The 25671-nt window shown below is 45.3% G+C and overlaps 1 protein-coding gene across 1 annotated transcript; it reads left to right on the forward strand.

The window, feature by feature from the left end:
- Positions 1-6814: 6814 nt before the first annotated feature.
- LOC128724867 (uncharacterized) lies at positions 6815-25241 on the forward strand. Its single transcript, XM_053818589.1, has 6 exons — positions 6815-7141; positions 14148-14668; positions 14765-14900; positions 19044-19585; positions 20198-20336; positions 23271-25241. Exons 1-6 carry the CDS (start codon positions 6815-6817, stop codon positions 24327-24329), a joined length of 2724 nt encoding a protein of 907 aa, XP_053674564.1. The 3' UTR covers positions 24330-25241.
- The last annotated feature ends 430 nt before the right edge of the window (positions 25242-25671 follow it).

The following is a 25671-nucleotide window of genomic DNA, read 5'->3' on the forward strand; positions in this document are numbered from 1 at the left end:
CAGCCACTGTACGATTGTCGGAAACAGCCTGGTTTGACAAATGATGCCGCGCTTACTGACCGGGTGAAAATTGGTACCAGGCGGGATTGTCGCTGAAAGGGTGAAGCGTTCTTTTTGCTTGGAAGTCAAACGCTGCACCCAGATCAGGATGTGCGTTGAACCGATTGCCTGTTGGGTGGGAAAGTTTGTGGGACGAAATCTAATTTCCAGTGAAGCGTAGTGGTTTGTTAAAAAGTGTCGAAACTGAGAATACACCACTGAACCATAAAAACGGCTGAAGGTAAACGGAGAAACGAATGTTTGGTGAGATAAAGTTTAAGGCTCTTTGCAGAGCCGCGGATGCGCGAGTTGCAATTAAATAAGGGAAATTTTGTCAGGAAAATAACGTGGGATGGGTGCATAAATGCTTGTTACCGGGTTATCTCCGTAGAACTGAAAACCTTCTACTACTTCTTTAGCCACACCTGACCACTCTCGATGCGACAAAGTTTTTCCAAAGAGTGCTAACAACTTCCTAATGAAGTTGGACGATGAGCACTCCGCAAGTGGCATCCTTTTTTCATGTTTTTTTCTCTTGCTATTTGGAGTCGATAATAATATGTTAATTGTGCTGTTGCAGCTAATGAGTCTTGTTGCATTTGTTCCAGTTAAAAAAACTCTCATATCGATCAAACACAATTTAATGGACAGGCTCCGCAGGTCCCCAATATCTACAATACTTGAATCAAAAATACACCCCTTAATAAGCCGTGAAAATTGGTTTTATAATATATGATCACCACTCTCCACATGCACCGTGACAGGGTTAATCGCGTGCATTTGCCCATGTGCACTTCCGGGGGCTTTTGGGGCATGATTTAGATCGTCTCTTTCGCTGCCCTGCTGGGGAGTTATTTGGGGCTCTTCCCGGTGAATCTAATTAATGTTAAGCATCACAATGGGACCACCGACGGCTTTATTGTCGGGTGAAATAAATAAATGTTCTTTGTCTGTGGGCTTTCAAAGGCCTCAGCCAGCTTGAGTTATACCGTTCTGCACTACGAGTGTGATTAATCCTGACACTACACCGGGAATGCCCAGCCGCGAAGCTGCGAAAGCCTTACAATAACAATGCCGCATTCAACCAGAGCCTGTGATAATTATGTCCGAAGGGAATGTGTGGCACACGCATAAAGTATGTTTCAAAAATTAAACCATTTTCATGGCATGCGCTGATTGAAAATGCTCCCAGGACCGTGTACGAGTGGTGAATATGGCCGGCATAAAATAATGCCGGAACATGGTGCACATACCCATCCGATACTCTTTCGAACCATGCCCGATTCCTGTCGACGAGGGATTTATGCCTTGCGTTGCAGGATGGTGCTACGGTACAGGGTTCTATGTTTTCTCCGGACGATACGTTTCCTGCTACAGAGGCGAATTTATGGTAAACGTACGAGGTGAAGCTCCCATCCCGGATGTTTGCATGTCCAACAAAATGAGGGTTTTCAATGTGGCTTGGAATAAAAAACACACGCTGGTGCACGTTGGTGTGCTCGTGAATATGATCATTAATTTAAATGATTCCTCTGTGGCCAGTCGCTGTCCGCAGCACTATTTTTCTAGTTTTCGAGAAAACACAAACCACGATACAAGCATATTAGCAGTGGTGGTTGGTGGCTTGGTTGCTTTCTATTACATCGATTTTCGTCATTTATTGATAAGAAAATCAACTCGAGGGTGTTGATGCGATTTAAGTAACTCACACCCAGCATCGACAGTCTCTGAACACGTAGAAGCACGCGCTTATGGCAGCACGTTTAGAAAGCGCTTTTCCAAGCTAATGCATGGCGCGAATGAGAGACGAGCTTTTCCCACGTTAGACGTAAATAAAATTTAAATTGGATTACTATCCTACTCCGTGCACTTCGTCGGGTTGCTATGCGCCCCGGAAACTCGTTACAATAATATTCAATATTTTCCTCATCCCAATCGCTCTCACGTGCTTTCTTCTGGCGCAGGATGCCCATTTCCCTCGTTGTGGGTGTTTTTCAAGCAGAGCAACCAGACAGCAAGAACTGCACTACAGAACAAGCACCGGATTAGGGTAACTTTATTTTGGGATTTTCGAATAAATGCAGCTCCCCGAGGGGTTCAGTAGAGAAGCACAAAATGAAGAAAAACATACCCGGAACTTTCACAAGCTTCCGACTCGTTCGCCTTGTTCGGCAAACGTCTTATCTTCAACGCAAACACTGTTATGAGCTGCAACCGGCACGATCGAAACACGAAACATTATGGGTGTGAAAATCGGACGAATGTTCGACGAGGCATCTCGTGTTTCTTTCTCGAGCGTCTTCCGAGGTGTCGGGCAGGTGAATTTAATTCGTTGGACAAACAGCAGCGATTCAACCACAGGCGAGCTCGGGAAGGAGCCCCGTTTGCTAAGCTGTGCCATTTGATTGCCAAGTGGCGTGATAGAATGCACGAAAAACGGCTAGTGCATCGTCGGGTGCGTATTGACAAGGTGTTAGATTTCTCCGTGCATTCACCGCCCGGCGGGATGGATTGAGTTTCCTGTAACGTAGGGTTTTGCATTAGCCGCGAAGCTCTCGATTGGGGACCAATTTAGCTGTGAGCTACATCGAGCAAGCGAGACGGTAAACAGAATGTAGAGTGTTATTTATATCCTCTGTTTACGAGCTAAAAAGGTCTTAGCTTAGTTTAAAGTTCCAAGCATGCACAGAGAGGATGTGTTTTGTTGCAGTGATATAAGAACTACAATCATGCTCCAATCTTTTAAAAAGTGTTAAAACATGGTGGTTAACGATTAATTATTTGATTTTAATATCTGAAATTATTAATTGTTCTAGTCTTATTATATAAATATTATACAATAGATAACTATATAGCTTTAATATAAAAAGTTTCAAGTTTAAATATTTAATTTGAAGCTTTATTTTCAAACAAATTGATGAAAAATTGAACAAAATATCACCTATTTCAAACAATCATCCTGCCACACACTGGTTGGTATATACTACTGGGAATGGTATGCACGGAATATGAATTCAAATAAAACCAACAACACTGACACGTTGTCGGACATTAAACTCTTCGTTAACACCTGTTTTGAACAGATTGTCCGTCTCCGGTGTGTTGTGATCGATCAATGTACATGGTACCCGTGCAGTACAAAATCTTATTACGATTTTCGGACAGCCAGAGCTAAATTTCCCTTTTTTCACTGTCACACGTGGACATTTATGACCTTCTGGGGATGTTGCCTTGCCACAGGTTACAAAAACACAAAGAAGGTTCTCCGAATGAAAATCGTAATCGGCTTGACCAGTGCTGCATGGTCATAGCATCATTCAATTTGAACATGACCATCCTTCGAAGCAATCGAAAAAACTGTTGAATCACAGATTTTCATACCTTTTTCGAGATGTGACATTCAGCTCACCAGGACGCAGGCAAGCTATACCGCATGATGTCGTTTTAGCTTGCATGCGTTATCAATACTTCCATATTGTCTTCAAAACAATTTCATTCGAAAATTATTTCTACATTGTGGGTTGTTTTTGGGCTTTCAACTTAAGCCTTAGATTCATTTTTACTAAAAAATATATAGACGCACTTTCAGCGATGTAAGAAACTCTTATGACGTGAAAGATTTGTACCTTCACAACCGTGGTGTTATTTCCTTTTTTTTCTATTTTCATTTTCCGTTTTCGAATCGTGTCGCTCCGAGCTCAACGACATCGATGCAAAATAGCATGCTTGCTGCACCCATATCGTGCACATTGCTTCCAAAGCACCAGACCTGTTTATGAGCACATCGTTTGTTGAAAGGCTGCCACAATCTGCTGCTCGAAACGTGATACCTGACGTTCCGGCAGGTCCTTGGTCGAATGTGAAAACTCATCAAAGCGACCTTGTCTGCTTATTTATGAAAAGCCGGTGCCAAATGGGAATCTACCGGTAGCTTAGTAATGTGCAAACATATTCCAACCGTTGCATCATTTTCGCATCATACCATGAGCAAATATTGGGCGGATTTGTTTCGCACAAAAACCGATCCATTCCTGGCTGCATTTTGATTCCCTGGCCCTAGGTGCATCGGGAACATCATTTGGGTTGCCATGGGAACCGTCACTGATGGGCAAATGTTTGGCAAGTTATTATCACTCGAAGGACCCTGTTCTGCCAATCTGCCCAGTTTATGAGTCTCACACAAATCGTAGCATGCGCTGCATGCGTACAAAACCAACGTTTGAACGCTCGACTGAACCTAACCTGATTCGAGCTGTGTATGATTTTTTGAATGACTGTTTATCTGCACGCACCCAATAGTTTCCGCAACATAAAACTTTGCCCAAATCATTATGTATGACAAGCGATTTAACACTCAAACGAAGGGGGACTTACGATAGGATTATTTTGTACGAACCTCCATTACGTGAAAGCCGTTATCTTTCTCCTTCCGGTTGCCTTAAGACGCCCGAATGTGACGCTCCGTCGCACATTAATTAATTGTCTCTGGATTATATTCTCTCTCTCCTCCTACGAGAGCACAACAGCTTTACTACGGTGCTCAGAATTTCATTAATGAACTCGCTTTTAATTCCACACTCACGCGTCCTCGGCTAAGGAATGTCCTTCTGCGAATAACGGAGTTAATCCTGCCGCTCGGTGTGGCGTTCCAAACATCACAACTGCAACGACTCAAAGGTCGTCTAGATCTGCTGATGTAAGCGCATTAAAATACGCACCAGCAACGGTAACTAACAGCCGCTCGATAGCTGACGGTCGACGCGTACGAGAACACCTTCGGTGCATTTTGGTTGTTCATTAAATTCCGAGCATCCGTAGCATTGATGCGTGAATGCATTATTTGCACAGCCAGCCATCAGTGCAATAGTGCATCGGCACGGTAGATGCGGTAATGTACACTGGTTAGTATCGACCATAGCTAAGGGCGAGCCACCTGTGCTCGGTATCCCTTACCAGGGGGCAAGTTGCATAGCTTCACACTGCATCCTCGAGGGTGCATCCTGCGTATTGACAGAAGTCGAACGATTATGGCAGCACAAGACCGCAAGGCATCGTGTTTTGGGAGGGTTGGTGTACATCAAACCGCTGTGGCAACATTCGCCACCTTCCTTCGCACGAATACCTGAGAAGCCTGCCGGTGGTGTGGCTTGGCCACGACCTGCCGTTGCCAGGATCCGAGAGGCCTCGGGACATTCGGTCACTGTAATCCAAGTTCCTGTCACTTCATGACCCGTTCGAGCGACTGCGTACGATGTCAAACTTCGAACGCCCCGTGGAAATACTTGCCTTTATTAACGATAACCATCGGATACCTTTCGATCCGTTGCAGACGCTGGGGAACTTTGTTGGACAATGTTCAAAGTATGTTGCGTTCGCTTCAGTTTGATATAGTTAGCCGTGTTGTCTGGTGCAAGTTTTGCTGCCTGTGTTGGGGAAGTTTCCGGAGAACTATCGTGAAGGTATTTGCCAACGGGAAAACTATCCGTTTAATTAATCAATGTTACAGTATGGCTTTGATGTGATTTTCCCGCTTGGATGCTGATTTGATTTGAATTGAAATCACTTTACATGAAATTGAAATTGAATTAATTATCTGAAAACAAGGGCCATTTACAACAAAATAGACAGTGTTTAATCAGTTTATTTATAAGTGAGGTACGGTGTAAATAAACAGCATTGATTGGGATTATGAGCGGGACTTCGTCCTTTTTTCATGCTTCTCGTCGACTTCAATAACTGCACAATTGTCCCAGCAGTGCTAGAATGTTTAGCTTGTGTCATTTGAGTTTTGTCTATCTATTATTCACGGTTTAAATCATTTTTAATGGTTTCACATATTAAATAAAGGTATTTAAAAATAATTTAACACGAGTTTGTTAAGTGCTTATGTCATATAAAGCGTATAACACAGCAATTACGAGTGGTTTCTGCTTTGTTTATAGTAATTAGATTGCGCTGAACATAAATCAAACACCGTGTGCAACTGTTGATTAATGCTTGTATAGCAGAAGGATTTAACATCGGAATGGACAAACTTTAAAACACCACGAACACCATCCAAAAGACGGCACAAAAAAGGACTCACTTCCTTCCGTGCATTCCGTGCTTGTTGGGTAAAAATAATCTCATCCCCGAAAGCACACGAATGCAAGCAAACAGCACCAACGGAGAGCCGTTTTTTCTGTCTAAGCCCGTTAAACAAGGGCACATTTACTTACCTCGCATCCTGCAGCACGAACTCCATTGTTTTACGCTAAGCCACCAGCTGCACAGGGTGACCCTCAGGATAATCGACCGATCGTGGCCCAAACCGGAATGTTCCGCAGCCTTGAACAGCACGCACGACCGGCATGTTTGACGAAGCTTTCGTGCAAAAGTTCTCTTCCCACCGAAGGTCTGAGCAGCAGCACGTAAACCAACATCAACTGGTGCATTGTGAAGTACGGCCGGCCATTCACGGTCAGAAAGGCTATTTTCACATTGCATTTGAAGCGCCATTTCGTTCACCCAAGTGGCCCATTTTGACTTCTCCGTTCGTCGTGGCGAGCGTGTGTTCGACTTCTATTCCACCTGGGACGAGTACATGTTTGCCTTTTTTTTGCCGCCCTTCCCTGTTCGATCGCGATTGCGGGAGCATATGCATGCGAGACCACTTTTAGCTCGTTTCCTTCGAAACATTCCGTGCGCAGGTATGCAGATTTTATCGAGCTTTCTTTCCGGCTTCCATTTTTCCGTTTCAGCTCCCAGGGGAAGAAGGAAAGGCCCACGCGGACAGATGAATGTGACCCCGCTCGCGGCACTGCTGGATGGGTTGCGTGGACTTAGCAGGGAGATGTACTTCGGCGAATGGGCGAATCGCAAGGGTACCGATTTTTTTCCTTTCCACTCAGTAGCCCAACGCGTTCGTTTCCTTGTGGACGAGTTTCAGCGGAATGGCGTCAGAGGGTGGGTCACCCCATCCGAACGCACCGAGGGCTGGCAGCAGGTGGTGACATTTTTAACACACCTTCAGGTGGCTGGTCCGTTCAAGGACCTGGAGAAGAAAAAGGACGAAAAGCGGTGCAATTGGGAACCGATTGGGGACGCGTGTTCCAACCCGCAGGTAAGTGTCGATATTTATCACAGAATCTGTGGTCGCATTCTCTAGGTCAGTGAAAAATGTATATCCTTTTGCGCTATTTGAGTGACTGTGAATATGGTAGATAGGATATGCAACATTCTCCTGCTAGTCGAACCGATCCGGCTGTGCTTGGGATGGAAACCGCCGAAAGTTTTAATTAGTTGCCATTTCATGTATGCACTTTGAGGCCGAGGCAACGGATGCCGCTTACGAGCCGGAACTTCGTGCGGTGTTTCTATACATGTGTGTGAGTGTGTGTTTTTTTATCTTTCGCCATCGCGTACCTTCTCATCTCCTCTCTAACAATGAATGGTTGGCCATTTTCCAGCTCCTAAAGCTTATGTTCCATGCAAACCGACACCACGCACGGTGCACCAGAGTTCCATTAGGACAAATGAAATAGTTGCACATCGTTGGCGCGTAATCGCTTTAGCATTGCACCATCGCACAGCGGGAGGAAAGCAAAGTCAGATGTGCAGGGGAAAATTCACACCCGACAAGTGAGAAAACGAGCTACGGTAGTGACTTTCCCTATAAACTCATGCTCAGTGGCGTCACTCCTTGTGCTTTGCCGTGTTGTGGAAGTTCATGATGATTCGGGGCATTTTCTGAGATTGTTAATTAAAAGCTGAAACCATGCCACGCCACCAGGGCACACCGGGTATGGTGTAAATCGGTAAAAAGTGAGGCGCAAGATGAGAGAAGCTGACGGTTAACTCCTTTTTAATGCACGTTGCATACATTCAGGCGGTTACGCAGCGCTGTAACCATGTCTAGCTGAAATGGTATGCATAAATGGAACATTCTACCATCAGTTGACAATGCAAAAGTAGTACGAATTAAAATTGAGATGACAATAATCTCTACCTTGTACTTCGCTAGTTAAATGCATCCCTCATTTTCAGCCGTCCTAGAGATGAGCGCTTCTACGTGAATTGCCCATCACCGAGATGAGATTACGTGCAAAACTTTGCTTGTTAAAAATGACTGTCTGTCGCAAAAGCGCTTTCATTCAACAAAAGCTTATTCACCAACCCCTGTGTTAAATGGTAAATTAATTTAAATGAGTGCTTCGAGTAAGTGCGATTCTTGTCACTCATTTTCAACAGAGTCATCTGCATTCGGGATATAATAAATTAAATAGTTTCCTTGTCGTACTCATTTGATTTTCTGTCACCGATGGTCGCTAACAGTCTAATATTGCAGCATATTCCAATTTCGTACAACATTACATACTTTTTATTTTGTTTAAAAGAGTCAAAAGCACTTCGCTAGTCCTCGAACATTCTCAAAAGGCTTACGAACTTACCTTCCTAGCTAACCAAAACTGTTACGAGCGATACACCTTTTCAAGCAAGGTATTTCATTTTCTACCGCTTAATTTTGGGCATTTAAATCACACCATTTGGCAGGTAGAAGCCTCTCAATTTTCATTTTAATTAAAATAGTTTCGCACGAGTAAATAACTCACCTTGCAGCTGCGTGTTGTGTATCGAAATGTCTTTCAAAGCCGATTCCTGCACAAGTAAAGCACACCCAGAATCATTTACTGAGGTATCCGAATGCATTAATTACCTTCGGTTTCAACGTGTGGTGCTCAATATTTGTTTTACCATTGTCCTGACAATGCCTGTGTTCAGTCAACTCACATACTCTTGCCATTATTCTATCCACAAAACCCTTCCCCATTACGACCACTTCAACAAACAGTTGCATCAGCTGCAATCATTAGTAAGATTCGATGCCGACGGATGGCACTTTTCGCACAGACTCACGGGCCCGTACGGAAATTGATTATATATAATCCTATCTTGCAAGGCACACGAGCACTTTCGAAGCGTATCGCGACAGCTCCGTTACGCTTCGTAGCAACAGCAAGACGAGAACGATCCGCTGCATTGGAACGCAACAGTAGCAGCCTTTCGGACCCACCCGAGATCAATTACGCTTAATTGGTTGTCATGAATTGGAGCTTAAAATTTTAATGATGCACCGGTGCGAAGCATCATGGTGCAAATTCCATTATCCCCACTGATCAAGGACCACTCGGACACGGGTTGGTCAACGCCTTGCGCTAATAGTGTGGGGTAAGTGTGAAGTTGACATGCACCCGACGCTGGACCATCTGTCGGTTCCAATAAGATTACCTCCAATCGTGGTTGTGGTGAGAAGAGAAACTTTTTTTTCACCCTCACCAAGCTTCCAACGAGCTGGTTTTGAAATGTTGCTTCTGCATTGCTTGTTATTTTGTTTGCATCGGATACGCTCCAACCGCTGGTAGTGCACGCTTTGGGAAATACCCTGCCTTTGGGAGCCGGTAGAACTAGTTTCTTTTAAAGAAAATTAAAAACATGCACACTTCACCCAACACAATAAAGTCGTCTCGAGAGGGTGTAGGATGCGAAATACTTCAATTAAACAGATTACGAACGGCTGAGCGCATCTCGTCAAACCGATGCACCTAAGTAGAAGAGCAACAGAAGAAAGATGCACCCGAGGAGGTGTTGAGTAATAAATAAATTGCGTCCTCCTGCATGTCGATTGCTATTCGCCCATGGAACGTGCCCATCACAGACAAACATCTGCTGTGCGAATTGGCATCCATTGCTGCCGACACGGGCAGGAAACCCCGTCCTGTTCGCATTTATGGGAATGAAAATGCGACCGGGGAAAAAGTTTCGCTTCCATCGGAAAGGCGGGAGCTTGGTGGTACTACGCTGGGTATCATTTCCCCGGAGCTGTTATTTGTTGGCTTTGGGATTTTGCTATGTATATTCCTAGCCAAGGTATCCTTTCGCAAACAATTATAATTGATCCCGCTCTGTCCCCGGTCGTTCGTCGCAAACAACGGAGCCTGACAGTTAGGAGTTTGTTTGAAAGAGTCTGTTTGAAAGAGGATTTGCTTCTTATTTATATGCGTATGGGTGTGTCGGTCTTTTTGGTGAGCATATTTTTTGCACGCTACGGCAGATGGTCGCGCCAGTACACATTCCACAATGCAACCGGGAAACCACGCTAAAATGGCCCTCGAACCGCATCACAAGCTGCTACGTTCCGACGCGTCCTGTGTGATAGCTCTCATTGTAGTGTATGAGAGTTTTTTCATTGAGTGTATGAGAGTTTTTTCAGCGCTAGTGTGATGGCATTTTGCAGCGCACCGTGTCACAGGTTGCTACGTTTATTTATCGAATCTCAAACCCGGATGCATTCGCTCTTTCCATTGGCATGTGATTCAGCTTCGTGGGAAATATAGCATCCCTATGGCGAAGGGAAACGAAAAAAAAAAGCAGCACCATCATTCCACTCCCGCAAAACGTTATTTCTGTTCACAATCTATTTTTCATTTCTGAAAAAAAAATACACATACGAATGCATTCATGAAATCGTATCAATAGCACCCAATGGTACGGAACGTAAAACATAGAGCCACCCTGTGAACGTTTCGGCCATTAATGAGACGTGTGAATATAGTTTTTATTTGCATCACACTGAATTACTTTTCTCTGTGATAATAATCCGTTGTAATGTGATATGGAGCATAATTTTTCGTAAAATTCAATTCACCCATTCTACATGTAGTAATTAATGCATATGGGAATGCACACTAACCCCGCCTAAATATGCATAGAAAATGGTCATTGCTAATGGTTATTATTTCGTGAAATAATTCCATCACACAATGCATTAGGTGGTGTATGATTTGGTAGTCTGTTGTATTTTCATGCAAATTGTCCCAAACGAGGACCTTCAACCGATTGAATCCCATCCAAACTGGAACAGGAAGTTATTCGTGCTTGAAGCGATCGGAAACCGCTATGTTCGAACCACTTCTACCACGTTTTCTATCGCAAATAAATTACTCGCAAGTGCTGCACATGCGGGCATATATACCTCCAGCGCACTCGCTCTTCTAAATGCCCTTTTCCCTTATCAAATTGCCCCGAGGAACCTGCTCGTTCTTAGGTGGTACGAAAAGTGCAAGCCTGGGGCAGAATTCACCCTAACCCGACGCGATTTTGTGGTCCCATGTCTTCCTCGAGACCACGTGCCTGACAAAGAGAGAGAGAGAGAGAGAGAGAGAGAGAGAGAGAGAGGGAGTGCACGATCTCTGCAGCAATTATGCCGCAATTAGATTGTTGATTTATCAACGTTGAGTGTAATTTATTTCCGAGTACCGTCGCATTTATCAGCGAACAAGAGATCCTGTTGCAGGAAGGTTCTGACCTAGAACCGGGTCATCCTAAGGAAACGAATGGGATTAGGCACGGTTGTGCAGGGCATTCACGTGTGTATGATAAATATGGGACGTTGCATCCCTGTTTGAATGCCCTGCTCGATGCTGGCGGAACTAATTGGATAAAAAATGCGTTCAATCTTCACCGGTGAGCCCTGTAAGATATTGCTGATGCTGATCCTTCCGAACATCCGTTTTCTTTCCAACCGCAAGGTTTGCAAGCGATAATCGATGGTGAACGTCTCACAATGTCAGGCATTGGATGGTGCTGCTTTACTACAAGCATGGCCCAAAGTGAGTGTCTACTAATGAATGAGCACTTTTTGCTTTCCACGGTCAGGAGTACGGACATCCTTGAGCAGCCCGTTTGGAGCTTTGGTAAACGATACCTCACCGGTACGGCTGCACGATTCGCAATGAATCTGGAGTTGTAATGAAATTAAAAATTTATCATCCACGTCGGTGCAAGTCGGCCAGTCGGTTGGACACGTTCCAGAGCCGGTTTGTACAACGCAAACGTTCTGGACTACCCGCAAAGCCGTCGGGGGGTGCGACTTTTCCCGTTCTCAGCCATTCTCAGCGACTCCGTGTTGGATCGTTGCTCGTTTCTCCGGCCATGCTAATCCGGTTCCGGTCGAACCATGTGTGCGACCGTCAAAAATCGCCATCTAGTACTCTTTTTTTTACTCCACCACCAGTCGTCTCCATGACAACCGGTTTGAGTAGTTGACGGGCATGTGCTGCTCTCCAGGATTGCAAATTCGTGACCCGGTGCTTTGCGGTTCTGCGCTTGTTTAAGTTCTCGCGGAAGCCCTGGGGATACGGGTGAATTAGAATATGCAAAATCTGAAGCTCCCACAATGTCGGTGCTGCTTTTTCCTGCAGGAAATGCAACAAAAAACGAGTCTTGGATCGCGTACCGTATCCACCCGGTCCCGATGCAGGCTTGTTCTGGTTATTCTGCTTCGCTTCGTAATTAGTATTAGCAGTAGTCTTTCTGTGCTCTTTCCTTTCGGCAGGGTTGACTCGGCACGAACGAGGAGCGGAGAAAGAGTGCTGCGATGGAGTGGTAAAAAGGATCACGTAAGCTCCTGTAGAACTTGTGGCTCCGCAAGGATAAATCATGCCGCCTTCGTGCAACCACGAGTGAAGTAGAAGAACTCCTTTTGTACTCTGCGGAAACGGCCAGCACGGGAAGTAGGCTTTGGCGGATTTGCCCTAGGGCGCCAGGAAGAGCACTTTGCGGGAAAAGCGCATATCGTACTGAGTAGCGAACGGTGGCTAGGAGAGTCCTGCAAGGTTGTATCGATAGAAGCGATCGTATGCATGTGAGCATGATGATGCATATGCACTTACACGTTCGTGGGTCGGGAAATAATTCACGCCGTGATGCACATTTATGCTCGTTCAGAACGGGCTGTAAATTTAAATTTAAATTGAAAACAAAAATTAACATTCGAACGTGATTTTGGATCCCCGAAAGTTAGTTTATTCTGGACTTTTTTATTACGCTGTATTGAAACCTTTTCGAGCACGTTTTAAATGCCTCGGCAGTTAAGCAATTGAGAGTTTTTCATTGCCAATTGTGAACAATTGCTATGGAAAGCAATAAAAAGAAAGAACTTTGACAAATGAGGGTCAGAAACCGGATAACCGGAACGATAGCTTTAACTTGTTCATTGTTCAAAGCTACTTATTACGGTTCTTATAACTTTTACTCCCTGGTAAATGAGACTTCTAATTAGCTCGCATAGAGGCGCAAGCCAAGGTTGCAACAATATCGTAGTTTAACTTATCCTCTCCAACAGCATATATCCAAATGCAGTTCACGGATTTGAATACAATTCATTTGAACTGAACTGGCTTTTTATATCGATGCTTTTGTTGCAAAATTTGCATAATTATCACTCACGCGTTTTCCAAGTTTACATTCGCGACATGAAATGCCAATTAGCGCCCGTGGCACACGTTTGCCTTGGGGGTTGGTGTTGATACTTCCTAATTAATTCCATCTCGCGCTATCCGGATGGGCATTGTGCAATAACGGAATGCATCCGACCTCGAGCTGAAAGCCAACATTAAGTCGTTTAATTAAATGGCCAATCATGATCGAGCTCTGACGAGGTTTTGCTTAAAAAAAACAGGAATTATTTGTAAAGGGATTTGCATTCGAGGGCAAAAAAGAACCCACAACGCCGTAGCAGTCAAGAGCAATTTGTACGCTCATACTCGAGGTTGAGCAGCCCATCATGTCCTCCTTCTGGGTTTCCGCACAAGCAATTAATAATCCCGCAAAACCACTACAATTGGAATGATAAATAAATTATCGCACAGAGCGCATCCGCCCCGAGGCGGCTGCAATAAAAGCCCGGGCTTAGCGGCTGCTCGTATGAGAAATGGATGCGAAATTATCCTGACAGGACCGCGCCCGATGCGGACTGTAAATGATTCCGAAATCTCGACTCGGTCGTTATCTATCATTTTACAAATTCTTCCCCTTTGTGCCGGTTCCGCCTGCGCCAGTTTTCTCCGAGAAGTGCATGTGCACCACTATCAATCATAATTATTACATGCATTTACGGATGTTTTCTTTCTCTTTCTATTCCTTCCGGGCGTCACTTCTGCGATCCTTTCTTATGAAACGCTCGCTTCCGGGATTCGCTCCGCCGAATGCGTCCCCGTGACGGATTCGCCTGAACGCCCGGATCATCGGTCACCTTCGCTTCCGGGCGGTTCTTCCCGTTGGATTTCCAGCAACCGGAACCAGAGCAGGATCGCAGCAGCCAAGAGAAAGCGCGACAAACGCGTCGCTTCCAACTGACAGTGATCGATATACTTGCGGACTACATCCGGTTTCGATGTGAGTCGGTGGCCAACCTTCGGCCTCCCATCCAACCTGCTACGTTGCTGCACGAGTGCAACCGCGTCGTCACCTGCCTGAACGTGATCTTTGACGGTAACGCGGAACTGGTGACGCTGACGCTGCTCCGCATTGTTCCGGATCGACGCTACGCGCCCCTGCTGTATCCGGTGTTTGAGAAAATCCTTATGACCACCCGCGAGAACCTCGCGTTCATCCCCGGGTACGTCCGGATGTTGCTCTGTTTCAAACGCTGGAAAACGCTCGCTGCTGGCCGGACGGAAAAGGCGCGTATCGATTCGCAAGCCATGGAAATGTTACCAAACCGATGTCCCACCATCCAGCGAGCTTCCGATTTACCATTTCTCCGGCTACTTCCGGTCATACCACCGGCACATCGGGTCACCGAAACCCGGTAAGTTTGAACGACCTGTCAGCTCAATCACACGTCCCGGGTGGAGATGTCACAGCCTGGTTGAGCTTCGTTTGTGCCGTTCTGTGTACTTTGCAGCTACCTGCTGGTCAACGATCTGTTCCAACTCGACCGGTGCATCGCGCAATACTTCCGCCATCACCCGGTGGGTGGGAGCCTGCATGGGACGGGCAAGGACAATCCCGATGACAGCTTCGTCCGTCAGCGGCGTCTGGTGAGTGTCATCGTTGTTGATCGTTGTCCTGTTTCAGCGGTGGGCAGCGTTGAAGCTGATGACATCATCAATCGATAAGTTAATCTTGCGCCGCTTTCAAAGCGACGCGACATCGCGAAACGCGCCTCGATTGCGTACCTGTCAATTGGAGTTTTCCTTTTAGATTCCGCGAACAAAAGCGTTAGTCGTTGCGTTCCCGATGGACACACAACGCTATCATTCAACCGGGCTGCCAGCTTGCCCAGCTCGACATGTTAGTGTTTTTCCCTTAGCTGTCGGTTCATCGAGCAGCTTTCGCGCAAAGCCCCGTGCGGATAGCTACGATCTGTCAGATGGTAGTGGATTGCTCGTCGTTTGACAGCGAACATGGCAATCTTCGACCTGAATGCGTTGATTCGACCACGTGGATCGCGCGTATCACAGTGGAAAAACACAACGTTCCCGAATGCACCCGTAGCAACCACTATCAGGCTCGAGCAAGCCGATTCGCTTGTAATTTATGCGCATACAAAATGGCCGGCAACGGTCACACATTCATCATTCGGAGAGCGAGATCATTCCGGCGCTTTGTCTCTATCTCTCTCTCTCTCTCTCTCTCTCTCTACCTCTTCTTTTTTATTTGCTGCTCGGTCGCTTTTTATCAACACAGCTAGATGGTGCTTTTTATCAGTAGAACGAAGCACTCGATAGGCTTCTATGTAGCTCATGCATCAAGTAATCGTTAACGAACAATCGTGAAGCCATAAATAACCCATACGCCGTAGTGTTCGTTTTTGTTTTGTTTTGGAAAGCGATACTTTCCACCATAACCGAAACGGACCGACGTAAAAGTTCACGAAACGGAATTTCGTCCCAAACAAAATGTGTTCAATGTCCGACAAAGGGTACGTCTCTGTCGCTATCAAGCCCTCGACTAGCTCTATCACTGCCAAATAGTCATTAAACTAGCGAGTACGCCGAAGCGGAGCATGAAGTGAGTGTAAAATAGAAAGGTTTATCATTGGTGTGATGTTAAGTGACGGTCTTTTGAATGCTCCTTTCAGTTATCCGAATCAGGTCCACTTACTTTCAACTTGCATCATTTTAATTATTTCCGTAAAGCCCAAAGCGCAATTTTATGAAGTGCTATAGCTGATTGATTTCTGACCAGCTTGATTCCAACGGTATCTATTGTCTAACCAGCTTCGTACGGAAGTAATTATTGCACGCCCATCCTGATTGATTCGTGTGGCATATTGCTCATTCCTTAACCCCTTGAGGACTTTTTAAATCCATAGCTGTAGGCTTTAAATTTAATTAACTGTTGATTTAATTGCGATAACCACTGGCTTTAGTTTTAATACCACGTGGCCTTCCGCTAATACGGCGCCTCAGGGGAGCATCGAATTGGCGAATGTAGCTCTGAAAAAAGGTTAAAAGTGAAATCAACAAATGGCGGGATTGAAAATGTTCGGATTTTCCCGAGCTGTATTAATTGAATTGGTGCATGTTTTTTTTTTCAATACACCGGGAACGGGGTTTCCAGCAACGGAAATGATTTTCCCCCATCATGCTTCAATCCGGATTACCGTTAGTCGCAATGCATTTGATGTTTATTAAATTTCATTTTACCTGCGGTCTCTGGTGAAGTGAGCGTTTGCAAATGAAAACGAATCTCATCCACCCGCATGACGAGCTTCTGACAGGCAGGTTTTCCATCATACGTATTCTCACCATCACCCCTAAAGACCGTAATCATTGGCCATTAACATTGTCCACGCGTTTTCAGGTCAGCTCGTGAAGCACTCAGCACAAACCAAAAATAGTTTCCCTTGTCCCAAAACTAGCGTCCATTAGTTGAAAGTAGTCCATTTGAAAAAAGTAAAATATTTTCCTGCTAGCTTTACGATACTGAACATTCGGTCAACCGGGAAACGAGAGGTATTTCTGGTTTAATTTTTGATTGAACAACGATTTTCCATTGGTTTTTCAGCGCCATCACGGTGGTTGTGGCTGACTCACAAATTCTGATTTGGTAAATGGCATTAAAAACTAATTGAAATCACTTCTGCAACTCGATGCTTGGGCTTTGGGCAATATTACCATCGAATGGTACTATTAAATGTTTAATTCATTACTTTGCAATTAATTAAGGGCCGCTGGGAAGTGCGCGAATTACTGTATCCGATCGATGATGTGGATCCACTTTCATTGGGTGATGAACATGAGATTCGATCGCTCGAACGCCATGAATTATGTTTTGCAAAATTCCACAAATTCCAGCTGAGGTTGCATTGCAGCTATTTGCTGTCATTACTGTAATATTCTGCCCAATGAACGTCCCAAAAACTGTTGAGTTGTGCAATCTCCAGGTTATGGGAAAGGCTGATCGCGCGATAGGAACTAATTTCCGGTCGTCACGGTTCAACCGGTTGGTACTTTGCGGGCCTGCCCGAGTACGCTTCACCGGGTTCAAATCGTGTCATCATGGTCATTGTTCCGCAAGAACCATAATCGCAACTGTCACTAGGTTTCGTGCCAAATGTCCCATTTGCCGCAAGGCTAGAGGTCATTGAAGGGCGCTCAGCCAGATGGTTGGCTCGGGATGTGAAGGATTAATGTTGAACAGTCACCAAACACCGGTGGGTTCCGCGGTACCCTTTTCGGTTTCCCATATCCAATGGTAAACATTCCGCTGTTGGAATGGCACCGTAATTTTACCACTCCCAATCCGATTCATGCAAATCCGCTACAATCAACAGCTGCGTTTAGGGCACTTCATCAATCAAAGCTCGACCGCACATCCGTGCGCTTCTTCAATCAATCCAATCGCGCCGTAACGAGCGCACGGTGCAATGCGTAAGTAATTAGTTTGTTGAAATTGGGATGTTCACGGTGCAGGAGTACGGGAGAAACTATCCTCATTAATGTTTGATGGCCTATTCAATTTGTACCGATAAGCACAGTGATTGAGATGTGAGAATTCACAATATTAAGCCAATTTTCGTTTATTATTATTGTGCCAAAATGATTTATTTTGTTAAAAGTAATGTTAATCAAATCTTTTTTAGTTTTAAATATAAATTACATAATTTAGATTTATTGAATGTATTTTTGTTATTTTTAATATACAGCATCAGCTACAAGAAACAGCTTTCAAGTTATATCTAATGAATGGATATGAATAGGAAGCAATAAAATCGTTTTATTTACCTTTCAGCCATTTATTTAATTACTATCCTATCCATTCGAACAGATTACTGTGCTCATCCGATACCATTGTTTAATGTTCGAAAAAAACTTTCTAGAGTGGATTTTTAATATGGCATACTTCCTTGCTTAATTAACTATAGAGCATCCATAAGTTGAACACTCACCATCCACCCTTAACTTCGCTAAAAAGAAGCCGCCGTTTGCCTGCGGCACCGAGGCATCGGATGCAAACAGAACTGGACCGTGCAATAGCGTCGAAAGCAATTAGCGTAGTTTACATCGATTTTACTCTAACCGAGAAACCCCTGGCAGCAGAGAACGCCGCAAATATCCCATCCCAAAAAAAGGGAAAAAGGGGGAAAGGGGGAAAAGCATTTATCGTCAAGCATCATATATTGCGCGCACCATGCGCATCATTAACGTGTTCTGCGGTTCCGTTTGCATCCTGCCAAGTTGTGGCCATGTTGGGAGGCGAGTCCATACATCGGTGGGATGGGAAAGAAATCAATCTCACTACCACGCGCCGTTGCAATTCAAATAACACACTGCACATGCTGATTTTTCGATGGACCGCGCAACGTTTCCAAATCAATTTGATACTATTTTTTAGCGCAAACATTACACACTCACACAGACACACAGCTTGGGATGAAAAATAATTGCAAACCATCGCGGGCTGGGAAAACCAACCCCACTAAACGGGTAAACAAAAGAAACGTCATTCGCACGGCCATCTTCGATCGAGTTCGATGTTTTTGATGTTTCAATTAATTGCTTCGATTGCGCCATCTCGCTCTATCTCTTTCTTGCGTTCTCCGTGTGCGAATCCAACCAACCGTGTGTATTTGTCGAACGGCGGCCTTGCAACTGGAACATCCATCACTGGAACCGGCCGCTGGCGGTGCATCGTTGGGAAAATTAACAAAACGTGGCAAAAAAAAAACACAACAGCATTCGATGGAAATCAGAAGCAATTACATCAACGTGCCGCTGCTGGCGGAACTGATCGAACGGAAAAGTCTGCTCTGGGCTGGGTCTGTTCCTGGCGCCATCTCACCCGATCAACACCTCCACCAGGAGGTTCGCTCCATCGTCAACACCCTGCGGCTGATGTTCCGCAATCGGGCGGAATTCATCGAGCTGACGCTACTGCACGTGTCCACGCGTCCAGTCCTGGCACCCCTGTTAGCGCCCGTCTTCGGTGCGTTCCTACGCCCAAGGACACCGAGCTGTCCATCCTCAGCCACCGGACTCGCCGTGTATCGATCAAACGACGTAGCAACGTACGGCCGGTTGCTGCTGTGCTACGCCAAGTGGAAGGCTCTGTACTGGGACGTCGATCAGACAGTCGAATGGGCCCGGATCGACGCCGCGGCTCTGATGCAGCTGCCGAATGGTTTTCCTCGCGCCATTTGCCGCCGGGATGCGTTGCTGAGGCGCATCTTCCCGCCAGCCGATGCAGGTGAGGCGTCTCCACGCCACACAACGACTCGGTAAGTTGGGGATGGCTTTGTTGAGGGAAGTTTAAAAACGGATCCCACCCTCCAGTCCGAAACCGAACTCCGCACAAAGACGGACAGTCGGGGCTTAATGAAGAAAGGTGGCGTCGTGTAACGTTTGCCACCAGAGAAATTGTGAGCATTTCGCTTCGGCCCGTGCGGGGTTTGTTGATGGAAACGAAGTGTGGAAACGTAACAGAAGATGCGGCAGGAAATGAATTCCTCAACCGGTTGGGACAACGTGCGGAGAAGAAACGAAATAAATTGGATTGGGTTTGCAGTCTGCTTCATCGCTTCCCGTTTCAATGATTCCACGCCGGTATGCTTGCGCTTGTTTGTCATGTACGGGAAACTTTGAAAATATGTTCCGTACGCATCGGAAAAATGGGTTCAACCCCATTTCGTCGAAGATGAAATTCAGTTCCTCGGAAAAACACTCCCGTTCGGTAAATGCTCCAAAGCGCACCAAAAGTGGGCAACCGATTTCAATTTTGTTAAAAGCTCAAATATTCATTAACATTCATTAATTTAACCTACACCAGCTAAGCGGACGCTTATAAACTAGCCTCGCTTAAACAGCACCGAAATATTATCCTTTATTCGCAGAATCCTCCTACAAACGCTCCCAAAGCGAGCCGATCTGCACGAGCTGTGCTTAAAATTTATCCAAGCGTCTCGATGCGGCTCGAATGCAACTGCACTTTCGGTGCAAGAATCCAGCCTGAATGGAGCAGATTGCCTCACGGTAAGTCCCTGTCGTGCTGCCCCATATCCCGGTGAGTTCTGTCCCAGATGTTCAAGTTTTCAAAACTCCCCCAGCGGGGAAGGCTATGATGGTGTGTCTAAGAATGTAATTAGAACCCTGAGCGCAACCTGAGCCAGAGCACTGTTGACCTAACACCCCAACGGAGGTTCACGCGAGGGTTGTGGAATACGAAACCGACAAGCTATTTCACCAACACGGCATGTTGTGTTGACTAACGTCCGAGATGCAATGGAGTTTAGTTCGCGATCACTAATACCCGGCAGAAGGATAGGAATTTGTTGCAAAGGCTAAATCCCGTTCCCTCGAGACGTACGAGCGCAGCCCTGCTCTGCATGCATTCGCACTCAGGTGATGAGTGGCGTTGGGGATTTGAATCCTGGTAAATCCTGCATCAACTCTTTCTCATATGGCTCCTTGACAGTACACTTCGTCCGGAAGGGGAACTCTGTTGTAATTTATAGAGTGGAACTTTTTATTCGAATGCACCGACTATTTCCGAGCCCGGCAGCTATTGAATTGATGTGCTTGAACGTCGGTCTTTCGAAATGTTGCAGAGGCATTTTGCGTCAATTTCAGTTGAGAGCCTGTCGAAATTCAGTTTTCCGTTGTAATTGAAGCACTGCGTAACATGATATGTAGAAGGCATACCAAAATCGACACGTTGTTACCGATTCAGTGATCGAAATGTAAGGGCTTTTTTTATTCTATCTACGCTGTCGTTGTGAGGTACGCTTGTTCTAATTTGCCCGGTAGGCTAAATCAGCATGATACCTCATATGCACTCGATTGTAAAATTATCCATTTTCAATCCGGGAATAAAGCTTAATCGTACACTTCATGCATTTTCCAAGTATACAAAATACAAACGCTAGAAAAATGTCATTCCGTAGTCGGTTGATAGTTGTGTTATGGATTTTTAGGCGATGATGGAAATGTACTGATTTAAAAGCATATTGATTGAAATGAATTCAAGATGAAAATTTTTATCAATCAATTATGACAGGCACTCTATATTAGCAAAATAAAATAACATTAAAATAGTTGAAAGTAGTAAATGATTCGAAAGTATTTGGACAATATAAAAGCTCACATCCAAGTAATTTGAAAACATTTGAGTTACCCGAATGGTTTTGTTACAGGAGTGTATAAAATTCATGAATAGTTTGCAGTAGTTTAAGATGACATTTTTGAAGTGCAGTTTAAACATTCAAACAGCGTTTAGCGACATTAAAAAAATATTTTGCTAAAAACCACACCCCTTTGTCGTGTAAAACTACCACGCTCAAACCCAACCACTATCAATCGTCTCTGTGATCGGTGCACTCCCACAGGACAATGGTAATTAGAGCATTGCCTCACATTGCATGTAGCAACGATACGCTCGTCAGATGCAAGTCACACTTGAGTGTCACCAACAGACGTCAACACTTCTCACCCGTAGCATAACATGTTCCCACTCGATGCCGAACGACTGTTGACACGACACTTCATCCGGATGAACCTTTGGGTGGGCTTTTCCGGATCCAGCGAGGTGCACTGCTCCCGCGTACCGACCTTTCTCAACTACATCCTAAGTGCACCCGTAAGAGTAGTTTAAAAGGAGCCCACTTATCGGCCATCGTTGTAACTTGGCAACAAAATCAACCCGCATCAGGGGATCTGGAACAAGCAGTCGAAATAATGGAATGGGAGTGGGTGGTATTTGATGTGGTCTGATCGACCATTTGCAACCGTTCATTCTTTCTGACCTTGAGTGTAATGGTGTGGTTGCACGTACGGGGTTGATTTTAGATGCTGGGTCATGTACACTCGTGAACACGATTTGCCGTCCTGCGTGGCACATTCTCTGTACGCGTGGTTGCATTTCCTCCCTTGCGGCGGGCATAAATATTCATGCGCCCATAAATGTTCCATGGGCAGCGGTAAGGGAGCGAAAGGGAAAAAAACTAAAACACTAACATAAAACTTTTCCATTGCTCTTCGCCTCTCAAGCGCAGTTGCATTCCTTTTATTATAATTCTTGTACTTTACGTTCGCTGTGTCGCGAAACCGAGGAAGGTGCAAAGTGTCACAACAATTTGTTATGCAAAGATGCGCGGTTGCCGAGGCAGTGGAAAAGTTTTTCGTTAAATTTATTACCCTCCGGCCCTGTAGGACGAGTAATTCGAGTAAGAGAGCGTAGTTGTACCAGGCAGCGGGTGGAAAACATCAGAACGCCTACACTTGAGATAAATTGGAAATATTTTTCCCTCTTTGCAACGGGCAAATAGTAAATTATGGGTCGAATAAAGCAACCACAGGAACGCCTTTTTCCGGTGGCGCCAGACTCGTGATAGGTACGAGGCATGAGGAAAACGAAAATGGCTAGTGAAAAGATTTGCAATCGAGATCGCAATCAAAGCAACCCATTTTAGACGCCCATGTTACGTAATAAGCAATAAGGAAATAAGCAAATAACATTTGTCAAGAGCTTACCGTAAATGAAACATTTGCAGTAGAATATAATCAGCCAACTACCTTCACCGTCACCTGCGTTCGAAAATACCGGCTTTACTTCGGCATTAGTTTACACGAAGTAATTCTCCATTTCACATTAAGTTAGTACAAATTACGTGGTACAGTAGCAGTCATTGCAACAAAAATGTGATAGAAGTTGGTGGGCCGAAAACATGATCTTTGCATAAATAAAAGTCATTTTCTTCTCTTAAAGCTATCTATTTGCGGTTTCGCTTCACATTGGCACTAACACTTATAAATAAGAAACAAAAATAAAACAAAATTAGCAATCTCTACCATGTTTTTCGACTGCTACCCATCCGTGATTGAAGCAAATTTCATTCCACGCCCATTCTCACTTATGTTTTTTTTTATTTTGCTCTTTTCACTCCTTTGCCGCTTTGTAAATCTTTCCAGACATGCTCAGCCGCATACAAATCGATGTCCTCCACATTGTGCGGAGCTACATCCGGGAAACCTAGCATCCCGGCGCACCAAAGCACTGAGAACCGATCGGAAATGAAACCGATTATTATTCTGGACAGCGACGATGCAGACGAAATGTCCACTGGCAAAAGCCCAATGATACCGGCGCGGGACAGCCATGTTACGCCCATTCCACCCGCTGCCTGCGTTACTCGCCCATTGCCAGTTACCGGAAATGGTGATACATACGCGGTGATGGAGCAGAACCGAAACTCACCGTGCATCCCACTCGATGGAATCGGAGCTGAAGGTGCAACGCCCACACCACCGCTGTGGTCAGCTCTGGTGGAGTGCTTTCTCAATACACCACCGGCGACACCGCAGCAGGATGTAGCACCGGAAGTGACCGATGAGGAGCACCGGCGAAGTGTACTGGTCAAAAAGCCGCCACCTGACTGCTCCAGCTGGTTGCGTTTGAAAGGTACCATTCGGTTGATAGGTAGACGAAAAAAGCGAACCCCCGAAGGCAGGCCAGTTGGACGAGTCCTGACGAAGGTGTTCGCTAGAAGCGGTTGGTGGAACTATGGTGACGTCCTGGCCGTTAAGATTCCGAGTGCACCGAATAAAGTTGCAGGTTGGTGTTCTTCAATAATGAAGCAACTAATGGGACCAGGCGATGTTCGAGCGGAACACTACGGGTTGGAAAAGGAGCACGTATCCACAAACGACCGAGAGGTGCTTTTATCGAGCCTGCCAGTGGCACCAATGGATCACTCGAAGGACGATGCCTTGCTGCGCGAGCTTATCGACTGCCTTGGAGCGGTCGATTCGATGCCTTTTGATTCGACACAGGGCTACGTTGATTTTGCAATTTTGCCGGACAATCCGGGACATGGGACCGAACGCAGCCACACGGGTGCCGAGGGCGACCAGGCGTCTCCATCGGTGTACGAGGGCTGCATCGATACGTCCCCGCTCTTTGCTGCTGATAGTGATAGGTATGTGCTGTTGTTCACCGAGCTGGGGCCGGTTTCCTGGCCGATAGAGTAGAACTCGGCTACCGTTAGAGTAAGATGTGGAAGAGTACTGATTTGCTTGCGGTGCAGTACGCAGCCATTATTGTTATATTGTAAGAAACTGGGCGCCTCCAGCGTCTGGTTATGGTAAGCTCTCTACAACTTTTCCCGCTCCCGATTGGATCGACCGATAAACGGTGCACGATCTGCAGAAGCTCATCAGCTTTCAAGGGCTGTTTGTGTCAATTTCGCCTTTTCAATGCCCACTGACAGTGATCGGTGTTGTACAGACGCACGGAAAGCCGTGGCACACTCGTTAGAGGTATTTTGATAAGAATAAAAGGGCAATGATGCGTGAGACAGCATTATGTTGCATAATAGAGTAAGTAAGGTAAGGCCTAACATCAGTATGTTATACTTAAATGTCCTTTCGTCTTTGCCTTTTGATTGTCGTTGATGTTGTCTTCTGTGTTTTAACTGAGCAACCAAGATACTCGTCATCTCAACTAAATCTAATACACTCATTTTCCTGTATGCGTTCATCTCATACAATCTACAATAACGTAACAAATAAGCGCAAGGTAAACAAATGCTTTGAAAAGTGAAAATTTCCAAAAATAAAGATTCATTTTAAATTAGACGGTTTTTATTCAAAATTTGTACCACTGTGTCTATATGTCGTCTATATCCATCGGACGTTACCACCAAGGAACGTTAACGCATGTCATTAACAAATCTTGTCGAATGCTTGACGAACGATTGAAAATATTTTCAGATACCCATAAAGAAAACGAGCTACTATCGGTCCAAGTTGGACCGAAGGGATGCAATCCCACAATTCTTAGGCTAGGATAAAATAGCAAACAGTAATATATTTAACACCAACAGAGTGTGAGCCATTATTTTATCAAAGATTGATTTTCGTATCCATGTGTAAGCATAAGCATCACCGTAGGTCCATGTTGAAATCGCTTTTCATTTCCACCAGCAGATTTTACCATATACCCTTCGTAGGGAAAAGGATGAGCTCTCTCACTCTTTATTGTGTATTTACAAGCGTGTTTCGCAAAACTAGAGCAAAAACCAAAAACCGTCTTTTATTTTAAGCTAGCTCTCTCAACTAGTGACAGTGCGAGCCATATGTACCCTAGAAGACCACCATCATCACCAATCATGCCTTTGCGTCGTCACCTTCTCGGTATCTAGCATGCTCAACGCCACCGTCGTATGTGCGCGAGCATGTTTTGCGTGTTTGTATGTGCGTGTCAGCAGGAGTGTGAATGAGTGGGATGTGAGGAAAAACTTTTCGTTCCTTTTGCCAAACTTCGCTCGTGCACAGACGAACGGAACCGATCTTTGCGTAACGAATTTATCGG

Source organism: Anopheles nili, chromosome 3, assembly GCF_943737925.1.
Source record: "Anopheles nili chromosome 3, idAnoNiliSN_F5_01, whole genome shotgun sequence".
Classification (NCBI taxonomy): Eukaryota; Metazoa; Arthropoda; class Insecta; order Diptera; family Culicidae; genus Anopheles; species Anopheles nili.

Bases quoted from the DNA above. Each gene is read 5' to 3' on its own strand.
- LOC128724867 (XM_053818589.1), top strand. From the start codon at position 6,815: ATGAATGTGACCCCGCTCGCGGCACTGCTGGATGGGTTGCGTGGACTT. The intron at 14,901-19,043 runs GTGAGTGTCATC...AAAACACAACAG, and splicing joins TCGTCCGTCAGCGGCGTCTG to CATTCGATGGAAATCAGAAG. The intron at 19,586-20,197 runs GTAAGTTGGGGA...CTTTATTCGCAG, and splicing joins CCACGCCACACAACGACTCG to AATCCTCCTACAAACGCTCC.